At 38.9% G+C, this 23,895-nt stretch overlaps 1 protein-coding gene across 1 annotated transcript in view; it reads right to left on the reverse strand.

Annotated features, from left to right (window-relative positions):
* The window catches only part of LOC139726527 (oxidation resistance protein 1-like), a 106,327-nt gene that overhangs the window by 37,998 nt on the left and 44,434 nt on the right, over window positions 1-23,895 (reverse strand). The window contains exons 3-4 of the mRNA XM_071637508.1: window positions 19,185-19,267; window positions 12,146-12,253 (exon numbers count right to left, since the gene is read on the reverse strand). Of these exons, the coding sequence (XP_071493609.1) occupies window positions 12,146-12,253; window positions 19,185-19,267 (191 nt within the window). The remainder of the gene's footprint in view (window positions 1-12,145; window positions 12,254-19,184; window positions 19,268-23,895) is intronic.

Raw genomic sequence — 23,895 nt, forward strand, 5'->3', positions numbered from 1 at the left:
TAAGACAGTAACGTAGACATGCTTTGAGGAAACATTCTACTTTTCAAATCTACGTAAATTCAGTAGATTTCAATTACCCTGGTCATGTAATGAGCAAAGGCGTAGAGAAAATGACAAGCTTTCCTTTGGTGTAAATTGTATGACAAATCAATAATCATTCTTCTTTTAAATGACCAGTAGCTACATTATTGTGAGGGCATGACTTTTGCACATAAAAAAAAACAGTGCCTGAAACTTAGACTTTACTTGCAAATCCAGTTGGGAGCACCAATTGATAGCCAATCATCACATAAAATGCAAGCTACATGTGACAGGAATTGAATCTCGAGAAACGCTTTCATTGTACTGCGGCATTGGCGATTATCGATCGGTTTGGGCGGGTTTATGGTTTTGAGCAGAATATGCGAAGTTGGCATGCCGTCGACCGAGTCGGACGTGCGAACGTGGCACATAAAGAGTTAAAGTCCAATGGATTCTAAGTGATTTTTATCCTGTACTAGTAGTAAACCTATCAGGCTGCCTTATTTTCCAAACTTTGACAGCTTTAACCACTATTATGCCAGTGAAAGATGATTTGTGGGTAACAACAAATTTGGGCATCTCTAAAAATGTTTTAAAGTTTAACTGCTCATAACATCAATAGACGAGGTTCCAGTGATGTCATCAAGCCATGGCTCAACTTCCTGAGGGGCAAAAAAAATGTGTATGGGGGGGGGGGGGGGGGGGGGGCAAGCCCGTATTGACCATACATCTCACGCACGTCCCATCATCGCGTGCGATTTTATCAGGCCAGCCAAGCAAGTGGGTACCGTATATTAGATGTGGTATGCATACTACGCGCTAGAGCTATACACTTAATACTACTAAGAATACACATCAAAAGATTTGTTTTTGCCCCTCACGCAATGCGGTTTTTTATGTTACAGAACCTTGAAGTTGTCTATTGGTACATATGAGATCTGAAACAGGTAGAGTACAATACAGAACAGGAACACATGAACAGATGAACATGACTTTCATTATATATTTTTGATATGATATGAATGCAGCAATCAAATTGAAAAATCATTTGTATTTCACTGTAACTCCGTCGAAATTGCTCACTCATGTGACATAACCTGTACACTGCTGAACTTTGTGGGGTAACATATAAATGTATGGGATGACAATTGATAGAAAAACAACATTTAAACAGACAAATTTACAAATGAACAAACAAATGGAACATACAAACAATTCCACAGCATTCATGAAGACGTCCTGTGGCGTGATGCCTTGCACGAGGGTGGCCTCTTCTTTCATGATGGTTCCCGGGAGACAAACCTAGTGCAATGCTCATTTAGCTGGAGATGGTGCACATTGCTAGGATTGATGCTGCAACATGGAATCAAGCCCTTTGAATATTACCTTCACCAAGAATTCAATACCTCTCCTTTTTCTTTCAGATATCAACAGAGAACTCGATGACATCTATTTGAAAGAGAGTGTCTGACACCGCTCACACATCAGCTTTCATTCAATTAACCTGTTGAAGACGAGTCCCGAGTATACTCTAGCAGGTGTCAATGGGAAATGTGTGTTATAGGAAAATCAACTCGTCCTCAATGGGTTAAGTTTCATTGATTATCAGATCGGCAGAATGGGAGCATGTCTTCTCTGAGGACCTGAGCGACACTTCCTATTACAGGCTCTGCTGAAACGCTCTGGGTTCAATGGCATCCAATGCACTATGAAGCCTATTTATCTCCTCTTTTTTTTTAAAGAGCCATCATCCAGAAATGCACATTGACATCGTGTACAAACATGTTCCCAGACGTAACAGCACCGTCGCAAGTTGAACGGGACTCCATCCAATCAGAGCACACCCAACCAGAGCATGTGGAGTAGCCATCAAAACGTGGAAAACCGACACTTTCTGTATATTCTGCGCTTACTTTTATAGCAGTGTAGTAAAGTTCCTGTGCCAAATATAAAGATGATTACAGAGAAGTGATGCAATGCATGAACACTGTACCTTCTCTAGGCCTGTCTAAAAATGTGTTCTACAGACAGGGCTGTTTTATCAATGGCAAAGCTCTGAGAAACTTTGCAATGTGGTGGTGATTTCCCAACCACAGATGATATTGGGTTGATGTTGTTTTTTACAAATTCTTTTCTCTGTCTCATTCCACTATAATCGTTGAAGGATGAAAACCTATACAGCATATCAAGCAGTTGCACCACACAGTTGTATTCAACATCCAACCTAACTCCATAGGAATTTTGACTTTGATTTGAACCACACATTGGCCTTCACACTGTGCGGTTGTGGCCAAAAATCACTTCAAATACTCCAACACCTACACACATACGAATACGCACACACACGAGCATACAACTTTACATCCACACATACTAATATCCATTACTGAGATCCTAGTTATTCATTGCACAGATCTAGAGGCCACTAACAAAAAGATAATAATAAATGAAATTTAAAAAAATGAAAGGTGTAACAGAGTATTAACTGAATCATTTAAAACTAGACTAAGAAGGTCAATCTCCTGTTCCTATTTTTTTTCCTGGAAATGTAATACAGCAATTTAACTACTAAATTTGAAGAGATTGCCCACTTACAAACACATAATATGGATGCAGGCATGAACTCACGTGCACACATAGTCTTAGATGATGCACAAAATGCATAATGTGCGCATCACACAATCACACAAGGCATATACACTGAAACATGGATGACATAGAAACTACAGAGTGCAATCTTGATATCTGTGCTACGGGACGTATGTGGTTTTTATGGAGATGTTCAGGATGGCAATTCAGGGAATCTCTGAAGCGTTGGACTGGTTAATATGCCAATACTAATTAATTTGTTTTCTTTTGGGGGGTTTGTTTGTGGGGGGGGGGGGTCAACCCTCACAGTAGGTCTACCTATTCACTGTAACCACAATAGTCATGAATGGGCATTTAATAGAACCATAGATAACGCTATATTTTTGTCTCCTTGTATCTGATTTGACAAGGTGTGCTTAAGACACTATACAGTACTTTGGACCTTTATAGCGAACCTTGAAAAGGCTGAAGGTTTCTTTGCACAGAGCACAAGGACTTGAGTAAGAATGACTTGTTCTGTTTCGATAGTGCACATTAATATTACAAGCACATGTACACTTGAGAAAGGCAACATGTGAGACACTGTGCGACTTTGTGGGGGCTCAACAGATTTACTGTTGAATTCTGCAGACAGGCTATATGACATTTTACAAATGTACATGCATGGATAAGGAAAGGCTCAAGCATAACAATATTTTGAAAGTCACGTTACCACTACCAAGATTATGACAAACTATTGCTGAATGGTTTATTCTGACATTACTGTTTGTGCAGGGAAAATATGAGCATACAGTAACTGTGCTTAATCCTACATTTCACAATAATTTTTTTTTTCAGTGCAATATTAAATGAGTTCTATTTTCATAGAATGTCAGGGAGCAATTTTTGTAGGACTACACATTTAGATCTTTTCTACACTGGAAACAGTGTAAGACAATTCCTTTGAATGATGTTAAATCTCCATACTATCATGTAGGGAATAACTTGCAGATTTTGTGACTCTTAAAATGTACACTGAGATACACATATGGTATAAAGCATCCTGTTTGGATGAGTAGTGATGATTTGGGGGGGGGGGGTGGTAAACAAAGCAGCACTTGCACCATGCACCGTAATTTCACAGAATTTTGAGATCACTATAAAAGGAAATGTCCAATTTAGGGCTTTCAGTATAATCATCATAGTGCCCTTATATTTACTCATCAAGTACACTTGTAAGATGCAGTAATACAGAAGTTCAGTTGATATGTGATGGCAATGAAAACAACAACAACAAAAACAAAGACATGACTTGTCACCTTTCATGAGTTTCTATGAATTGAACAAGATTGTTTCAGCCTGAATTAGTAGAGACAAGAAGAGAAAGATGCATTATTGCAACTCTAGAACACTCAATGCATCGTAGTGTGTATGTGGGCACGATGGAGTATGTACACATTGTATGAAGAGGTAGTCTGCCAGCGAATTGAAAGATAAATGCAGATACGACACAAATGTCTCATCCACAGGGACAACTGCGGGTGAAGTTCCTGCACACAAACACACATATTATCACCATACGGGATAGATACCGATAATTGCAGCGCACGCAACCACAGACAGACAAGAAGCTAGTCACCACATCAGATCTGGGCCAGAGAAACTTCATTCAATAGGTCCAAAGAGACAAGAAGAAGAGCTCAGAAGAGGAAGAAGAATAAAAAAAAATAATAAAACTTCAGGAGTACATCCTCTCCAGGAGTTGGCAGACTTTCTCGAGATGCACACGTATCCAAATGTCACTTCAGCGAGCGAGCCGGGTCGCCATCGCTTCCCTGGGAAAACCGACAGGACTCCACGCTCACGAGAAACGTTTTCCCCCTCTCTGTTCCGCGTTCAAAGAGTGCGAGAAGATATTCGCCAAAGCAGCAGGCAGGATCTGGATGAGCTGAGTAGAGCCGGGCGCAACGGGCACAAATAGCGACTATCTGTTTTCATATGTATGTTTGCCAGATCAAAAGTGAAACTAACTCTGCTAGTAATTCCATGAGTAATTATTTTCCATGCTGAAATGATGTGACCACTGAATGCAAATGCTACGAGTGTGCAGCTACGTCAAAGTCTCTATTTACTCTGAACACAACTTTTTTTTTCTTTTTTTTTTCGGTGCTGGTGGTGTTTAAAGAATGTTTGGACTTTATATACCGGTACTCGGGAGCAGCGTAACTGAGATATTAGCGCGTGTGTAATGGAGAGACGATTGACATAAGAATCGTGTAAACATTAACTCTCGGGGGAAGTGGTGTAAGTAAGAAGTCAAAGGTGTCATGAGTAAAAAACCAACACATTTCTGTATTCAAAAACTTTAGGTCTCATGGGTTTTTTTTCTCCCTCTCCTGTATGACAGAACTAGCACAATAACACTCTGTACATATTGCAGAATAAATTGGCATGAGGAATTGTTAAAGATTTGTTGCTTTCTACTTCCCTATTTTTTTACAACCTCATTGAATGGTACTGTAGGGGGTGGTGGAGGGCTATAGTATACAGATATCCTATGGACTGCTTTTCAGGGCATTAATGATATTATTGCCCCAAGGGCTTTCAGTTCTCAACACTATGACCAGGGGAGCTTGCTCCGAGGGTCATAGCATGGAGTTGAGATCCCAAGATCAGAATCACAAATACATTAAAGGACAAGTTCACCTTCATAAACATAAGGATTGAGAGAATGCAACAATATTAGTAGAACACATCAGTGAAAGTTTGAGGAAAATTGGACAATCGACGCAAAAGTTATGAATTTTTAAAATTTTTGTGTTGGAACCGCTGGATGAGGAGACTACTACAGCTTGTGAGTCATATGCGTACAACAGTATAAAGAAAATGTAAAGAAAATTCAACATATTTTCACTTTTTTCGCATAATAAAAGAGCACTTGACTTGACTCTTTCTAAAGGCAGGGGGAATAATATTACCCATAACATTTGTCGGTAACGAGTCGAGGGAATGTGTACTTTTTGCAAAAGATGAAATTTTGTGAAATTCTCTTTATATTTTCCTTATATTGTTGTACACATGTGACATCTAAGTTATTCACACACTGCAGTAGTCTTCTCATCCAGCGGTTACTGCACAAAAACTTCAAAAATTCATAACTTTTGAACGGATTGTCCAATTTTCCTCAAACTTTCAATGATGTGTTCTACTAATATTGCTACATTCTCTCAATCCTTATGTTTATGAAGGTGAACTTGTCCTTTAAAGGGATGGTACAGTTTCGGTTGAGATGGGGCTTCAGGTTTTCAACACTTCTTGATGGTGATTTTTTTTTTTAGATCATGAGAAACCCCTTATAAAATATGAAAGAGCACATAATTATGAGAGGAATTCAAAGTTTATTTGATGAAAATTGGTTTTGAAATGGCTTAGATATATCCTAAACAAAGCGATCCTAATGAAAGGTGGGACCCATCTCTTATTAGGATTGCTCTGTTTTATTTTGTTTTTGGATAACTCAGCCATTCTAAAACTAATTTTCATCAAATAAACTTTGCATTCCCCCTGGAATTGTATGCTTTTTAACATCATAAAGTGATTTCGAAGTATTTCACAAAACTTAATAGCTGAATCCGCACCTCAACCAATACTATACCATCCCTTTAAATCAGGTATATAATTCATTTTATATGAGAGAGGTTATAAATCAGACAAACTATCTTCTTCAAACTGTGTTTCAGGAAAAATTTTGTCAAGCTCAAATACGACATACTCTTAAACATATAGAAACTGAGATCTCTAGGATGTACAGATCCCCAGCTGTACTCGTGATTACTTTGGAAGTGTTTAAAGATATTCAAACAGCTATTTGCACTGGCAGCAAAACATTGTGACATAAAGTGTACAAAAAACTGTCACACTTTGATGATGGTTGCTATGCAACAGTGCCTACAGTAAATCCACCAGAAAAATCACTGAGCTACAAATGTTGATACAACTTTCCAAATACTAGCATTTACTACCATTATTCACTACAAAATTTTAATACAATAGTAATGTTCCAAGTGGAAACATTGCTAACTTTGTTACTGTGATTCCATGCCAAATACATGTAGGCCTATTCTTCCTGGCAGACACAGATGTAGAAATGAATTTTTTTTAAATGCATGGTGACAGGTCACAATACCATCATAATCTTTCAAGTGCTACCACTGAGCTATATTGTACGTATTAAGGCAATCATATTTTATGGTCATATAATTCCTGTGTTTCCTTGATGTAATTGTGGCTCTCTTCCTCATTCACGGCCCTAGTAGCCTGTACACACACAGACACAGACAAGAATAGACACACACACGCTCACATAAATACATGCATGTATATGTGTGCCGGTATGTACATCCGTAAATGCATCATGTGTGTACGAAAGTACATAATACAGTATTCATCGCATAATCGGGACAGGTTGGGAGTAGCAAACACGGCCCCTTTAAGCGAGGTGCCCGATTTCGCGATGAGTACTCACCACACACTAACGGCATACGACATGTACATGTAGTGCACACACACACACACACACACACACACACATGCATACTGACGTACTGTACATGTACATGAATACACAACACGCTACCCCTCGGCGCGACCCTCCAGCTCTCCCTGCATTCTCGCAATGATGTAGAGTAATCGCAACCGGGTTCGATTCTTCTGTCAAACACGCGTGTAGTGTACGATTGTACACGTAATCAATGTCAGCTCATAGTCTAGATTCATAAAACGTTACGTATTCGCACATACATTGAACCCTTCTCATCTTTCACGCTCTCCCTCCCACTCTCTCCCCCATTTCACTGAATACGTAACTGTTCATAGCCCTCATTTCAATCACGTAACTTTTGCCCAGTCACAACTGAGGAAGATTTTGACGTACACACAGATCACAGTGTACAGCTGTATTGAAAGTTGAAACCAAAGACAGTAGATAACAAGATACGAAGGCGCGCGATAACAATGGACTTTGCCCTCAGAGTGTATGACTGAGATTAAACAACGCACACAGCCTGGGCTGTATGAGCGAGGCATGTTTTTTATTGGATGTGAGTCGAGTAGGAATTGCAAGCGAGCACATGGCTTTGCTTATGTAGGGGAGAAGAATGTTCGCGAAGGCATGTGCTTTGCAATGGCATGGATACTTATACACGGCGCTTTCGTGGCTATGCATGTACATGTACTGGATGGACGGAGGTCAAAACACACCAATCCGAAGCTTGCTTTGTAAGTTTGTTGTAAACGACAACTGATACGGAATCTTTGAAATATTGTTGTGGTATTTTGGTAGATTTCTGTGTAAAATATTAACAAAATCAAAGATCGCTTGAAGAAAAATTGTCCCGTTTATCAGAGGTCCCCGCCCGATTATCCAGTGAAAATAACGTGCGTTGGAAATGTTTCTGGGAAGCGTATATCATTTAAGCGAGGATCCCGATTATCAGATGCCCGATTATGCGATGAATACTGTACACCCTACATAAATTTCATACCCGGTGTGTATGAAAAAACATACTGTAGGTACCCTGGTACATAATACTATGATGTATCATGTATGTATGCATACAGTGTATACCCTACACTGTATGGAAAGTGTATAAAGTGTGCACAGGTGAGTTTTCTATGCATGGATCGTTCGAGCCACAGAGTACAATGTACATGTAAATCTACACAAAATTACCTTTCCTCAACATTTACTGTACACACAATTCGTATACTCCAATGTACACTCTCATTCATCAATGCAGCCTTCAAACATTTCAGACTGTTCAAACATGCATTGAGTCCAAAATACAATGTACACTCATTCATCAATACAGCAGTCTCGTGTTCAGACAAGGAAGGAATGCACATGATTTTGATGCACTAGACTAGACTGTCTTATCCGGACAGACACTCGTATCCGAGGGTCCTGGGGAAAGACCCAACCAATAGAGGGCAGCAGACAGCAAAGTCCAAATGTCCTGTTTGCAGGAACACTGCACTTCGTAGCACAAATGCACTCACTGAGATTCACTGCCTATTAAAAGCTTTGATTGAGCTGGAGCACTACCTTTCAACGTATATTCACATTCACAACACCACTATTAAAACATGATGCAAAACTTCTCTACAGAAAAAAACAAAAACAAAACAAAACAAACAAACTTGAAATCTTGAAAAAAGCAAAAAACAAAGCTGAAATCTTTTTAAAAAAATATATTTTTGATATTATTTGAAGCCAAAGATATAATTTGAAGCATGAGGATGGGCTAAATGGCTAAGTCACAACCAGATGTAGAGCTTTTCTGGATTAACCTATTCCCAATGAGGTTTTGAAATTCCCTTTACAGAAGGTATATCACCAGGATTTGGCAAGCAATGAGTTAACACAAGCCTACGGAATGAAGATGCACATGGTGGCCGAGATGCTGGTGGATTGAACTACATTTTAAAGTACATTCATACTATGAACATCTTTAAAGCTTGCATCCTAATATTGTCTTTGTATTGATCAAAAAGTATTCGGTGACGACATACCCCCGAGCATTTCACAGCAGAAAGTCAAACTATCCCACACTGCAGTCTAATTGATACTGATTCATACAAGGTACTGTAAATTGGTACTGGCATTCCTGCACACTCTAACATAAACTTTTCTTTTACTCAATGCTGACGTATAATTGGTATATTATGATTTGTTCAGCAAAATGGCTGCTCTGGATGTAATAAATGCTTATAGTAAGTAAGAACCATAAGACCAGTGGCCTGAAGTCTCCCCCCCCCCCCCCACAAAGGCATACACTTTGTAGGCATTGAAGATAACTTCTAGAGCAATGAATAGGGGCGGCACAGCTGCTGCAGCCATGTGGGATTTGAACCAGGGACCTCATGATTAGTAGTCTGTAGACTTCAGCCATGTCAGCTTTTCTATAATGTACAAGTATATAAATGCTACATATTTTGCCATGGATTTGACTTTTTACAATTTGTATCTGAGTGCCCACTGAAATTTATGACATAAACATGCAATGAACACCTGTAATGCAGGCTCTCAAAAAGCACAAACACAATACCATTGCTGTCTTCAAGGCATGAAAATTGCTAACCGCACCAAGAGGAATTATATAATTTTAAAGTTTTTTTTTTTTTTTTTTTTGGGGGGGGTCATTTTGTTGTGGCCCTTGACAACAAATATGATCACTTGCAACAATGCCTTAAAAAAGACCCACTTTTCAAAATATAATGCTCACGAAATATATGACATAAAAAAGGTCTGTTTGTTGGTTGTTGTTGTTTTGGGGGGTTTGTTTGCCGCCACTGGGTACTCTACACCTGCTTATCAAATTTATTGTCAATTTTAGGGAAACCCATCCCTCTTCACCTAAACAAAAAGTCTGAAGTAATCAAAGTGAAAACAAAGACCTTCAGAAATTTATTAAAGTATCAGCAATAATGTGAATATATTGTACATCATTGTCTTGTACTCTGCACATATTCATCAAATTTATTGTTAGTTGTCAGGAAATTCCATCCATCTCCATCCAAATAGAAGCTCTGAAGTAATAAGTATGGGGAAATAAAACAAAAGCCTTCAGAAATTTGACTCATCTCAGACGAATACCAACAATGATGCAAATATAACCACTCGCTACATGTCTCACAAGCCCCTCTACAACGTATCAAGTTTTTGCTGCCATTGTGTACCCAATGCACGTCTATCGAATCTATTGTCGATTGCAGGGAATTCTATCCAACTAAATTCTAACGAAACCTTTGAAGTGATGAATTCAAATAACATGAAAACCTGCGGAAACGTATAAGTCACCTGCGGCAAATATCAATAATGAAACAACAGTATAGAATGTCAGTATGCTATCTTACTCTTAGACACTGTCCTCTACATAACCTTGGGACGGCAAACTGATATTACTTGATTGGGTTCCACAGTTTGTCTTGTATTTGCAGTCGTGATCAATATATACCACTTTACTATTAACATATGCACTCAAGTTCTATGGATACAACTCTAGAGCAACAGTGGTCCGTGACAACCACAAAAGCTCGCTCAAAGCTCTGCCTACGGCTTGTCGGACACTGCAGCAACTATTAATGGCATGCAAACTGGACTCGATGTTTTGAGAAGGGCAGAGTATGGACAGGCGGTTGGAATAAGGTACTGTATACGCCAAATATTTCTCATGGTTTTCATTTCTGTGTATTTCGTGAGTTAGGTGCTAGTTGCAAGTTTAAAGACACACAAAAATATTGACTCTGATCCCGACACGAAGGTGATGTGCATGCATACATTTTTCCATTTAGTACTGTACTCCATGAATGCGAATTTAACCACTTGTACAATCATCTGGAAGTCCAAATTCACGAAAATTTAGACTCGCTAAATATATGGCGTATACAGTTTCAGTCCTCAAAAAAAAATATTTTAAAAAATTGGACATTAGCAAACTGACCTATTTGACCTTGATCTATGAGAGATTTTACAGCTCCTTATGTTTCATATTCAAACACTCCCTCACACTGGGGAGTAATGGTTAAACAGTTTTCATACATCAGCACATTTTCTCACTTATTTTGGCAAATGTTCATCGCTCCCAAAACAATACACACTGTTATCTATCATCTTGGCACATGGTGTACTCCTGGTATGAACATAAGTTACATGTTTTTGTTCTTTCCTTTTTATGTACAGAATGAAAGTCCTTGTCAAACTGCAGACAAAGGGCAGGAGTAAATAACATGCCACTTCAAACAACTAAGAACTACATGGAAGTGTTTTGAAAGTTATTACAACATACTCTTGGAAATTCTGTGTATTCCACATTATGATCACATACCATGTCTATTCAAGGAAGGGGGGGGGGGGGGGACAACCTACATGTATGATGGTTGCCTTGATAAAGTACTACGTTGTACCTTGGGATAAATGTATGAGTGGTTGGATGAATAAATGAAAGAGTGACTGAATGATGGATGGATGATGGATGGATGATGGATGGATGGATGGATGGATGGATGGATGAATGAATGAATGAATGAATATATGATTGAATGACTGGATGGATGAATGAATTATGTATGAATGAATGAATGAATGAATATATGATTGAATGACTGGATGGATGAATGAATTATGTATGAATGAATGAATGAATGAATATATGATTGAATGACTGGATGGATGAATGAATTATGTACGAATGAATGAATGAATGAATGAATGAATGAATGAATGAATGAATGAATGAATGAATGAATGAATGAATGAATGAATATCCTACTGTCTCTGATATTGTTCTTTACAATGTAGTGATTGAAGGTGTCAAACAGAATGAACTGAATTTCAGACCAAGAAGTAATTTTGAACATGCCAGCTGCACTCTGAATCCACAACAACTTTTCCATCACTATGGAGAACCAGTACGTTTCACTACTTATAACACACATGTAAAAGATCACATGAAATCAACTATTAAAAAGCATTCACATCACAGGATAAAGAAATCACCTGTCCAGGAAAAATCATTCTGCTGGTGAGATGGTTCAGTCGCATGAGTTGTGATGGTGAGGAGTCGAAGGAGAGCGCGATGCTGTCCAGGGTGTCTCGGGCCATCACCTGAGGAGAGGTCAAAGGTCCAAGGTCAAAGTTCAGCATTGAGATTGATATTAAAAACTACATTTTTTTTCAAACAATACATAAACACCTTCTCTACACTTTTCTTCTCTTCATGTTTTGATTTTTTTAGATAATCAAAATGCAAATCTTTTCTCATTTCAAAGAGTCTCCAATGGTCGTTTAAATACATGAAAAAACAGATGTATGTTTTATATAAATTATTGTGTGTATGTGTTCCCACTTTGGCACAGACAATTATAAAGATGTAAAAAGTATAGGTATGTATGCAAACATCAAATAGCAATGATGATAGTGTAAATCATATCCAGGCATGTACAGTATGTGTGTATTACATGTATGTACACATATACAGTAGGGCCTATATATACACTTGTACCTTTAATTGTGTAAGTTTGTATCCACAGGAGTGTATTTCAGTACCGATAATTTATTTTTCATTGTCTATTGTATGTTTACCAGTGAAAATCAAATTTCTGTCTTTGTGAATACCAAATAAGAATGTACTAAAGGATACTCATAACACTTTATATCATATACTTAGTGCATGTGTGTGTGTGTGTGTGTGTGTGTGTGTGTGTGTGTGCATGTGTGTCTGCCTGTCTGTCTCTTCCCTCTCTGCAGCTGGTGACTGTTGGAATTGAGTGCTGATTAGAGTTCTCTGTTGAATTACACATGAACTCCGTCATCAATAGCAGTGTGTGCCTTCAGTAATAAAAGTAAATAATGCCATGTATCGTGATCCCACGCTGTTGCCGTGTGACCGGCATCGCAGGCTGCCATGTATTCATAAGCGGCCCAGGCAGGCTAAATACAATTTTCAGCGCATCTTGCATCACTGTCATTACCTTCTCAGTTGTACGCATCGTATGCCACCGATTAACGTTTGCAGTGCTGTCCCACCAAGAGCCATGGGTAAAAAGGCGCGATAATGTCTCCTCGTTCAGAGAGAAAACCATCACACTGCCAATGCAATCAATCGTAAAATCATAGTGTGTGGGACTAACCACAAGGCACACTGTATTGTCTGCTGCAGCTCAGAGTCTTTCATATGTTCAGCATTATACGTTAGACCAAGGAGGTTCGAGAGAAGGAGTTACAACTGACTATAATTATTCAATCAGCTGTCAGTTTTCTATGGATGGACAAAAGAATTCCACAGGTGCATTTGTGCCTTTGGTGTTTGATGCTTGAAGCCGCCATCTTTCTGAGCAATCTGAAGATTCATTTTTAACGCTAACATAATATCGGGTATATGCTGCTCATTTATACATCAAATGCAATGAAATTTCACCTAATGATAAAGCATACAAAACAAAAGTCAATTCCGTTCGAAAATATGTGCAAAAGTGTAAATCTGAGCTGTATTTTGTGAAAGTGTTTGAAATTTTACCCTCATGGAAAGCCGGTTTTATCACTTTTCTCCTTATTTCCGCCAATTGAAACGAACATGGTATCATCTTCAAGTATAGTTCTTTATAAATTAATATGTCAGATCAGCATACAGACACGTACAGTCGAGTAATTTTGATATCTATTTCAGCAATATTTGAGCAATTTCTATTCGCGCACCCCCGTGCCTTTACCATTGTCTACCGCCCATCGTTTGTAAGTAGGGATAGCGAAAAGTAATTACCATCACAAAGACATATCTTCCTTGGAAAGTGGCTGGTGATTAAGCAATGAGACACGAGTCAATTGTCTTCACCTCTGAGTGGCAGATCCAGTTTGACACATACTTCAAATATTTTTGAGTGGCGGCTTCGAGCATGGGATCAAAGCGAATAAGACTGTTGTGACGCCATTTCTCGAACCTCCTTGGTTAGACTAAAGAACTGTAATGCACTGTTAAGTCAAAGTAATAGGTAAAGTACTATACAGCGTATAAATGCTTTGGTTTTTATGGTAGGCTCACAAGAAAACCAATCATACATGGACCAAATAGCTTAAAAATCAACATTTACACATCAGGCATACAGCTGTCTGCAAGAACTGCTAATAACATACAGACAGCCTGCCAATTGTAACTTTAAAACGTTAGTGATAGAGTTAGAGTACTGTAAATATTAGGGTTAGGGTTAGGTTTGGGGTTAGAGTTTGGGTTAGGGTTAGGATTAGGTCCAGGATTAGGATTTGGGATAGGGTCAGGGGAAGGGTTCGGGGTAATTGCCCAGGGGTAATTGCCCTACAGCTGTAGGTCCAGCTAATGTAGTATGTCTTCACCATTTTGTTTTTTCTCGTCCATTCTAACAGAATCCCCAAGAAATGGGTTATAACACCAGATATGTTTGGGGGCCCATCACTAGTATCCAAAAGGCTTGAAACTACCACAGTCTACAGTCACTGTAAAACAGCAAAAATTTCTCACGGGCACTGAATTATCAGACATGTTTAACAAAGACATCTTTTAGTCATGTGACGCCAAAATGCCTGGACATCTTGAGGAGTAGAGTGGGCGACCAAGACGAAGAACATTCAGGGATTTTTTCTAGAAGAAGGGACAGGCTTTACATGATTCCTCTTCAGAGTTGGGAATGGGAATGTCCTCATGCTTGTGGTATGGTATTACAGCAACAGCGTCAATGTTACTTGAGGAAAGTCGTACATTGTCAATACAGTGACAAAAGGTTGTATCTCAAGTTTTGGTGAAAATCACATTTTAGGATTCATAGTCAGATAATAACTCAAGGGATGTGCTGTCCATATTCCAGCTGTCTTACCCAAAAAACAAACCCACCACAGCATGTCAAAGGAATCTAAAGGCAATCCCATTTGCTACAGTGCTTTGGCTGCCATGTTTTTTTCACTATCCTGAACATTTGACATATCTGAAATACAATATAGGAGGTTTTGTCACCCAAACAGCGATATATATTTAATATATGAAGAGAATCTGAAAGAGAAAGTGCCATCTGATCACCACATTGCAGAGTGTGTAATGTCCCCATTGGTATCGCTCGACTACCGCTTTCAATATGCCTTGTGCCTTCTGAATCGGTTGCCAGTGATGCTTGGATACCCCGTCCACTCGCTCGGGCAAACACACCAAAACTGAGCCTTTAAAAAATGCAAGTAAGCATATTACCACTTCTCCTAACCAGATAACAAAATGTAGCTAATATGACATCTTGGGACCGTTTCATGAAACTTTTTGTCAGTGATTTACACTGACAACTGTTAAAAGCTACTGAAATCCTTGCGTCTGATTGGCTGATAGCAAATTTGTCGGTGAAAATCTCCGATGAATTTGTTGATGAAATGCCTCCCTTCTTCAAAACAGACAGAGAGTGATGCAGGGAGAAAGAGAGCGATATTGAGAGAGAGAAGGAAGGGATGGACAGAAGGAAGGAACTGGAGAAAAGGAAGACAAAAAGACAGAGATACACGTAGGCAAAAAGAAAGGAGATATAAATAAATATGCATAGAGGATGTCAAGGATAGACATGTCAACACAGTTTTGCCTATCATTTTGTTCAATATAAACAGACCAGAGAAGTCTGCACAAGCGGGACAGTGTATGTGTTTCTGTATCGGATCAGGTTCATCGTCTTTGTTTCGCTGGGACAGTAAAGTTTTCCATCTGCAGCTCGCTTTCCAATCTCTGCCCTTCACGCCCGGGCCTGGTCTTCCCTTTTTCGCACGGTTCGACGACGGATAAAATCCAATTAGCGGAGGGACGCATCGCGGCACCGCCGCAGCCTTAATGACACGAGAATCTCTCCGTCAACGGGACCTAATAGATGGTGGTAAGGCGATACAGCAAAGTGGTCGCACATACTTAGCACAGCGTTCCTGGTGCAGGCACTGCTCTGCAATATCTAGTGCACAGTTTATTTTGGTAGCCTAGATGTAAGGCTGTATACATTTTCTTTTTCTTCTCCAAAACATCAGAATGCACCACATTGACAAGACACAGACACCATAAGGAACTTGTATAAAACTGTATGTACTCGCTACAAAGAAATATGAATTAGAATATCAAATGTTCGTTGCAATGCATTATGTAATTATATATTTTTATATGACTGGAACACCATAAACGTGGCTACTTTTGATTGCTCAACCGTGCCTTTTCTCCGTGCATCGCCAAGCAATGTCCAGCAAGTGCTGATGTAATCACAACCGCCCTCAAAGAATTTTCATCATTTCAATGGAACTACTCTGTAAATAATTTAACAGAGCGTTGACTTTTTGCAACCATCGTCACTGCCATTACTGTTACACTTTTGATGACACAATCTACAATAATAATACAAAGTGCAGCTGAAGTTCATCCCTTGTGAGAGGGTAGAAGCGATATGATATTGATTAGCACCCCAAATACACATGGCACCAAGTCATTAAATAGTGACTTCACTTTTCGACGTGATTCCATACTCCTAGTATAGGGTAGGATCGAATATTAAACACAAAACTCTCACTTGTGGGTACTGGAAGCAGCACATGGGGTAATGCTGTGAGCATCTTTGCTGCTCCTCTTTGCTGCAATTCTCTTCCCTACTGTGGATGCACTGCCTCAATCTATTGCACAGGGCAGTACAATGCAAAGCAGTCAAGAAAATATTCCCTTATTGTTTATATGCTGCACGGAGGGACATAATCTCATCACTATAAACAAAACCCAACGGAGCACCCTCAGGCAGATTTCTTTCTTTTTTGTTTTTGTTCAGGTTGTTTTCCCTCAACCCATACTGCTCATCTTCAAAGAGGAAAATAATTTCATCGAGTTAAACATGACCCTGGTTAGAGCCCTATGAATGTTTATTTTTGTTCCTTATCTTGTATGCCGGTATAAGGCTATCCATGTTGTTTATGCTAAATAAGAAGAAATGATTCCATCACTCTGTACATAATCATAAATAGTTCCCTACAGCATTCTTCCCCTTCCCAATATTCACACTGTTCATTATTATATGTGGCAAAATGGGGGGGGGGGGGGGGGGGACAGAGTCATTCTTATCAACAAACCCTCAAGAGCAGCTTTTGTTTGGCTGTTTTCATGTTTAATTTATTGTTTTTCTAATGCATCTCTTTCTTCCTCCTCCATTACTTTTTCTTCATTACTTTTTATTACAATAATCATCATTATAAGGAGTCATTATAATGATTACTTTTATCATCACTATTATCAGTATTATCCCTACAACAGTCACTTTTGTAACTACAAGGCTAGACATTGCCTAGTATCAACTCTCTCACAGCTACAATACAATGGAGAATATATTAAGGTAATTTTGTATGCCTTCCCCTTTCCAGAAAAAAAAGACAAGAAACACAATTCACATAAAACAACGGCAGCAATTAATTGATCCGTGCGCTGTACCACGGGGTACCCTGGATGCCTAGGGTTCCCGAGAGGCTATTGATCAGCGATGTCCCCTGCATGCCACACCGCTAATTAATTAATTAGCAAGGATCCAATTTCTAAAAAGGCATACTACACCAGTCTTCTTCCTCTGTTGTTATTTTTTTGTTTTGCCTTTTTAGATACCTTAAAGGGATGGTACAGTTTCGGTTGAGATTGGGCTTTAGGTTTCCAATGTTTTTTCTGATGATTTTTGTTGGTTGTTGTTGTTGTTGATTGAGATAATGAGAAATGAAATTAGAAAGAGCATATCATTCTAAGAGGAATCAAACGTTTGCTAGATGAAAATTGGCTTTGAAATAGTTGAGATAATCAAAACAAAGCAATCCTAATAAAAGATGGGACCTACCTTTTATTAGGATTGCTTTCTTTTACTTTGTTTTTGGATGTCTCAGCCATTTCAAAACCAATTTTTGCCAAATGAACTTTGAATGTCTCTTTAACAGAATTGTATGCTTTTCAACATTTCATAAAGTTGTTTGTCAGTATATCGCAAAAAGTTAACTCGTTATTAAAGGACAAGTCCTGAGTATATTGGGTTAGGGGTCTATGGGAAATGCGTGTTGTAGCAAAATCAGTCCGTCCTCAATGGGTTAAAAGCTGAATTCTCATCTATGCCATCCCTTTAACCCATTGAGGACGAGCTGATTTTGCTACATGTTTCCCATGGACACTTGCCAGAGTATACTCAAGACTAGTCTTCAATGGGTTAATACAAAGGATATTTATAAAGTCATCTTTGAAAATGTATGATGCCTGCCTCTATGTGACAGCATTAAGAGAAGATGAAATTATTTTTATTTTTAGTGACAGTTTCCTACAATCACAACATCCATGATTGATAGTGCCAGGAAGGAAATGGTTTTTAACAGCATACAAGTAGCTGCCCACACTGCCCACATTTTCCAGAGTTATAAAATTAACCCTACTACAACTGCTATTTAACTTTAAAAGAAAGTGAAAATAAAGTCAGAATGGAGTCAGCATTATGACTGTATGGTACATGAATATGCAAGGGGCTTCTGTGCTACAAAGTTTGGCATTTGACTATATTTTGCATTTACCTTTTATATATTCAGAGGTTGCAATTACAATGTACAACGTGTACCCAATGGATCATACCTATGCAACTGCATAAAAATGTTTAGTAGGTGTACACATACATACGTGAAACAGATCGGTTGAAGTCAAATTGTTTACAAAACTGAGTGACAAAATATGTGCTTGTATTAAGTGCGCTTGTTATTGTTGAGTATGTGTGGCAAATGTTTGTTTATTGTGACATGAGAGCCGTGCAAATGGAACAAAAACTTTGAGTCAATAGTGAGATTAACACGGGAGTCAATGGAAATGGGTGACGTCAGCCATGTGATATCCATTTTTCCTTGCACAAAAAATTGCACGGCTGACAGAGACAGCGTGTGATGGTACTTTTAACTGAATGTCACATGATGGGCAATCGACCGTCACATGATGGGCAATCGACCAATTAGGTAGCTACATTCTTTTTAAGTGGTGTATAACAGAGGATGACTTCACGTTCCTCACCCGATATTCCAAAGTACCATGGGGCTGGCTGAAGAAGCTTTTCCGCTTGCTGCCACCATCCTTAGATCCCGTGGAGCCTGAATCTATGGTGAGAGAAGAAAGGGACAGATAGACGGACAGACAGTCAGACAGACAGACAGACAGACAGAATGTTGGAAAGACAAAGAGAATATAAGATAGGGAAAGGAAGAGGGGGAAGGATGGGAGAGAGGCAGAAAGAGAAAAATATGCAGAGAGAAAGAATAAAAGAGATAATAGAAGTTTAGAAGAGGGTGAGAGAGAGAGATGGGGAAAAGGATTTATAAAAGAGAAAGAGTCAAGAAAGGAAACCAAGTAGATGTGAAAAAGAAAGGAGGGATAATGAACGGAAAAGGGAGAGAAAAAGAGAAATGAAAGCAATCGTCATTATATCATATCATAATACAATCTAACATGATGTTTCAAGTGTTTGAAAGTACTGTAAAAGTGGATATTTTCGCACTAGTAATTTTTCGCACTCCGCCAGGTAAGATGAATTTCGCATGATTCTAATTCCGCAAACATAGGACAATAGCTACTGGAATATATGGTAGCATGCAAATATTTTCACATGCTTTTATTTTCGTGCTAGCTTCTTGTTGCACAAAATGTGCAAAAATGTCCACCTTTACAGTAATCACAATCCTCATAGACATTAATAGTGTATACCACTCAAGATCATACTGCAATAATGTACAACTAAAGTGTGTGTGTGCACGTGTGTTTGGAAAGAGGAAGGAGTCAAAAGCCTGGAACCAAGGTCACCAACACTGGCCTTCTCTACTGAGCCACCTTCATGCTCACTGGCAAGGACTTGGGGCTGTGAACATTTTTTCGACCTTTTTTATATTACTGATGAGTGTTTCGTACACAAATCGTCTTCTTCAGGAATTCAAGGAAACCTCAGGATTGGTTGCAACATTACGCATCAACAGATTCTTCACTGGAGAGGAAGTCATAATTCATTCTTGAAGTTTCCTTGAAACAACAGAGCAGCCGGAACCATAGGACTATGTCACAGTTGGCAGATACCTGCCCTCAATGCCTGGTCAGTTTGCAGTTTGAACGCAAACCACAGTGTACCTTATACCACGGTCTACAAGTACCTTCATGCACTATGTATAGTGATGTTGTTTCACACTCAAAGCAGACAAATATGCATGCTTTGAGATACAGTTTTGATGTCCATATGATATCCATTTATAATACAATTTACCAAGTACCATTAAAAACAATTTTCTACTCAACTTTTCTCTTTCTCATTGATATGCAATATGCACCGAGTATGTTTGTGTGATACATTCACATAGTTCATTGAGAAGACAGATCCATTCCAAAGTGATTGCACACACAGAAAATACACAAACAACCCATCTCTTGTACTGTCATCTCTTAAAAAAAAACAACCAACAAAACACACACTCAACCTCACCCTCATTCACAGGATCTAAAATGACACCCCAAATGAAGTGGAGCATTAACAGGCGGGGCACACATTTAACAGGATTTTCTCCACAGCTCCACATCGCAGCACATTGAACATCAATAATACACAGCAGGGTATGTGAAGTGCATGTGTGTGTGTGTGTGTGTGTGTGTGTGTGTGTCATGTGGTATATATTCGCACCAGACAGATAATGACTACCATCATTAACCAAGGAGATGAGAATATTGGCTCTCACTCACCCTCCTCACTCACTCTCGCTCATCACACAACATCGGGCCACTTTCACCACGATACATCACCCCATGCTCATGAAGTATACTGCACATATTCTACATTTCTACACATATTACCCCTCTTTACATTGATCATTCTTTCCAGAGAAGGAGGGGGGGGGGGGTAGTGGAAAGAGAGCAAACATGCACACACATACACACACACACACACACACACACACACACAAACACAAACACACATAATGTAAAACAACACGGAGTATTAAAACTTAAAGAAAACTTTGTACGCTGGTTCACGCAATCACAGAAATGAATTGTGAAGTTTATGTCTCTCAGCAAAGCGAGCAGTAATACGACACTGGAAATGCTCCTAACACTGTCAGGTCTGTCTCCTTCATATATCGAAGTGCCAAGCCTTCAGCGTCTGTTAGACTCATTCCGCCAATATCGCATTGGGCTCGGCGCAAAAAAAAAAAAAAAAAGGAACACAGCTTCATCTGATGCTACGCTTGACGGGCCTCGACTGCCTTACCCCTCCTCCTGATACTTAGCGAGCGATTCGCCATAGCGACGCGCTGCCTGCCGCAATCATAAATCATGAGACGCGCTGGAGAAACAAAATACCCGGGGAGAAAAAAAAAAGACTCCGCTGCACGCTGTCATTCCAAAGTGAATGAGCGCTCGTAAAAAACCTGCAACTTCAGAACATGGAGCGGACATCTATGCCCGCCATACACACAGTCTGTTACTAGGCTCCCCGACAAGAGGCTTGCAAGATTTCTTTTAAACTCTAAATGGATAGCACGCAGTGTCACTACATATAAATCCACAAAATTTATCTCCTGTCCTCGTAACACTTGAATAACAACCCACATTCGGTCTCTTCCAGTTGTATATTGCCTAAGACCAGTTTGTACAACAAATTCCGGAACATAAAAAAAAGAGAAAAAAAAGCAGAAACACACACATGCAGACACAATATACTGTAACAAAATGTACATTACATGGTAATCGAGGAATCAATTAAGAAATCAGCTATTAATTGCTTCATCCAGAAAATGGACCTCAATGTCAACTCAGCATCCTTTTACTGCAAGTTGAATTAGATGTAATTTTTCCAACATATATGAGAGAAAAACCCGTCCTTTGCTACAGTATCACGGATCAGGGTCATATGAGCGAATACTGGGACCGGTTTCTCGCAGAAAACTTCTTGCCAGTATAATTTATAGCTCTAAACTCTATTGACTACACATGCACTCTTTATCACACTTGCCCGGTTGATGCAATATTTTATGGGCAAAATGCCTCGCCATAAAGACGGAAACTGTACTGTAGGTACTATCTATGCTACAATGAAGTGGCAGTATAAAGATCTTTAGTAGTTTGGCCCACATTTGCCAATCTCTTTTGAGAATTAAAAAGAAAGAAAGGGAGAAAGAATGAGGGATATGGCTTGATAACAGTTGGGAGCTACATTGTAGCTAGTCCCGAGGTATAGAACAATGGTTCACAGTGTTACTGTACAAGTGGAAATGTTTTGTGGTGTTCAATTTTTTGTGCATTTTGCGCAACCAGAAACTAGTGCCAGATGTTCCCGCAGTTGATGTCTTCATTTCGTGGAATTATAAACATGCGAAAGTAATCTTACATGGCAGAGCAAGAAAAATTACTCACATGAAAATATCAACCTTGATATAAACTTCAGTCACAACAGTCATTCCATCGTCACAGATGAAAATTGATAAATTCTACTTCTCAAGCTGCTTTCATACAACATATTTCTTTAATTTTCTTCTATCTGTATCTGTAGAGGCAGCATTTTTGAGAGATGTCAAAATGCATATGTTGAAATAGTCTCATGCTTGAAATGATTAGCAAGTGATGGTTCACTGAATTAGGCCAAACTCAATCATTAATGGCATAAAAGTTCACATATTCGTATGAATGGTAGTTCAGGGGCGGATCCAGGAATTCCGTGAAGGGGTGCCCCCCCTCCATTTTTTCTTTTCATTTCTTTTGTTTTAACAAAGAATGAAGGGGGGCACACATCCTGTGCACCCCTGCCTGGATCCGCCACTGTTGTTCCATAATTATGGTACATGCCATGGTTTCTTAAATCTTTACACATAGTTAAGAGTTCCAAGCTCTGTTTGGGCAGATACATGTACCATATTTAGTGCATAAACCTGTCCATGTTTACAGAAAGCTGTGCAGGACACATACCATAGTACAGCTACAATAAATCTACAAAGTCTTTATACGGACATACCTAACTGGCACAACTATCAAAACAAACCATGTGATTTACTGCATACACCATATTTTTACAAATCATATGTCACAAGTTCATGTGTAAGCCAATTTCACCGGTGATTGATTTCACAATCGTGAACCACAGTGACAGAATGAAGAACAAGAAGATGAAAGATGCTATCATATATTTTGCATGTTTCATGGCTACCATCAATGCCATTAATTTTGTCGTTGACTCTCCACATTTTTACCTTACAGTTTGAAAAAAAAAACATGGATTCCTTGAGGATACTATTTCCTTTTTATTTTTTGCAATTTTTTTTTGTGTGTGCTCATACCAACATTGTCCTATTCATAAAGCAATAATACAGTGTTGTAGTAAAAAAAAAATATGTAAAACCTGATTTTTTTTTTCACTTGTAGTATTCATATTGTTGGTTCAGACATGTATACAACTTCACACAATGCACATTTTGTAAATTGAAAATAGTCCATTAAATTGCTAGGTATTGTAAACTGAATGAATTTCAGTCTCTGTGCTGCTATTTTCAGTGTATCAATTCAATTCAATGCCAAAAGGTATTGAAGAGAAAACATTCATGATTTCTCAACATGGAGACATCTACACAGGATGCATTGGTGTTGGCATATTTTTTGCCAATTTGTAATTTCACAGATAATCAGTTCGCTTGTAAAATTTGTAAAAATAACACCATCTTCATAAATGTCACGTATGCAGTATCAACCAGCATCTACA

Source organism: Diadema antillarum, unplaced genomic scaffold, assembly GCF_040938485.1.
Source record: "Diadema antillarum isolate AM-2024a unplaced genomic scaffold, OU_Dant_1.0 seq00000086_RagTag, whole genome shotgun sequence".
Taxonomy (NCBI): domain Eukaryota; kingdom Metazoa; phylum Echinodermata; class Echinoidea; order Diadematoida; family Diadematidae; genus Diadema; species Diadema antillarum.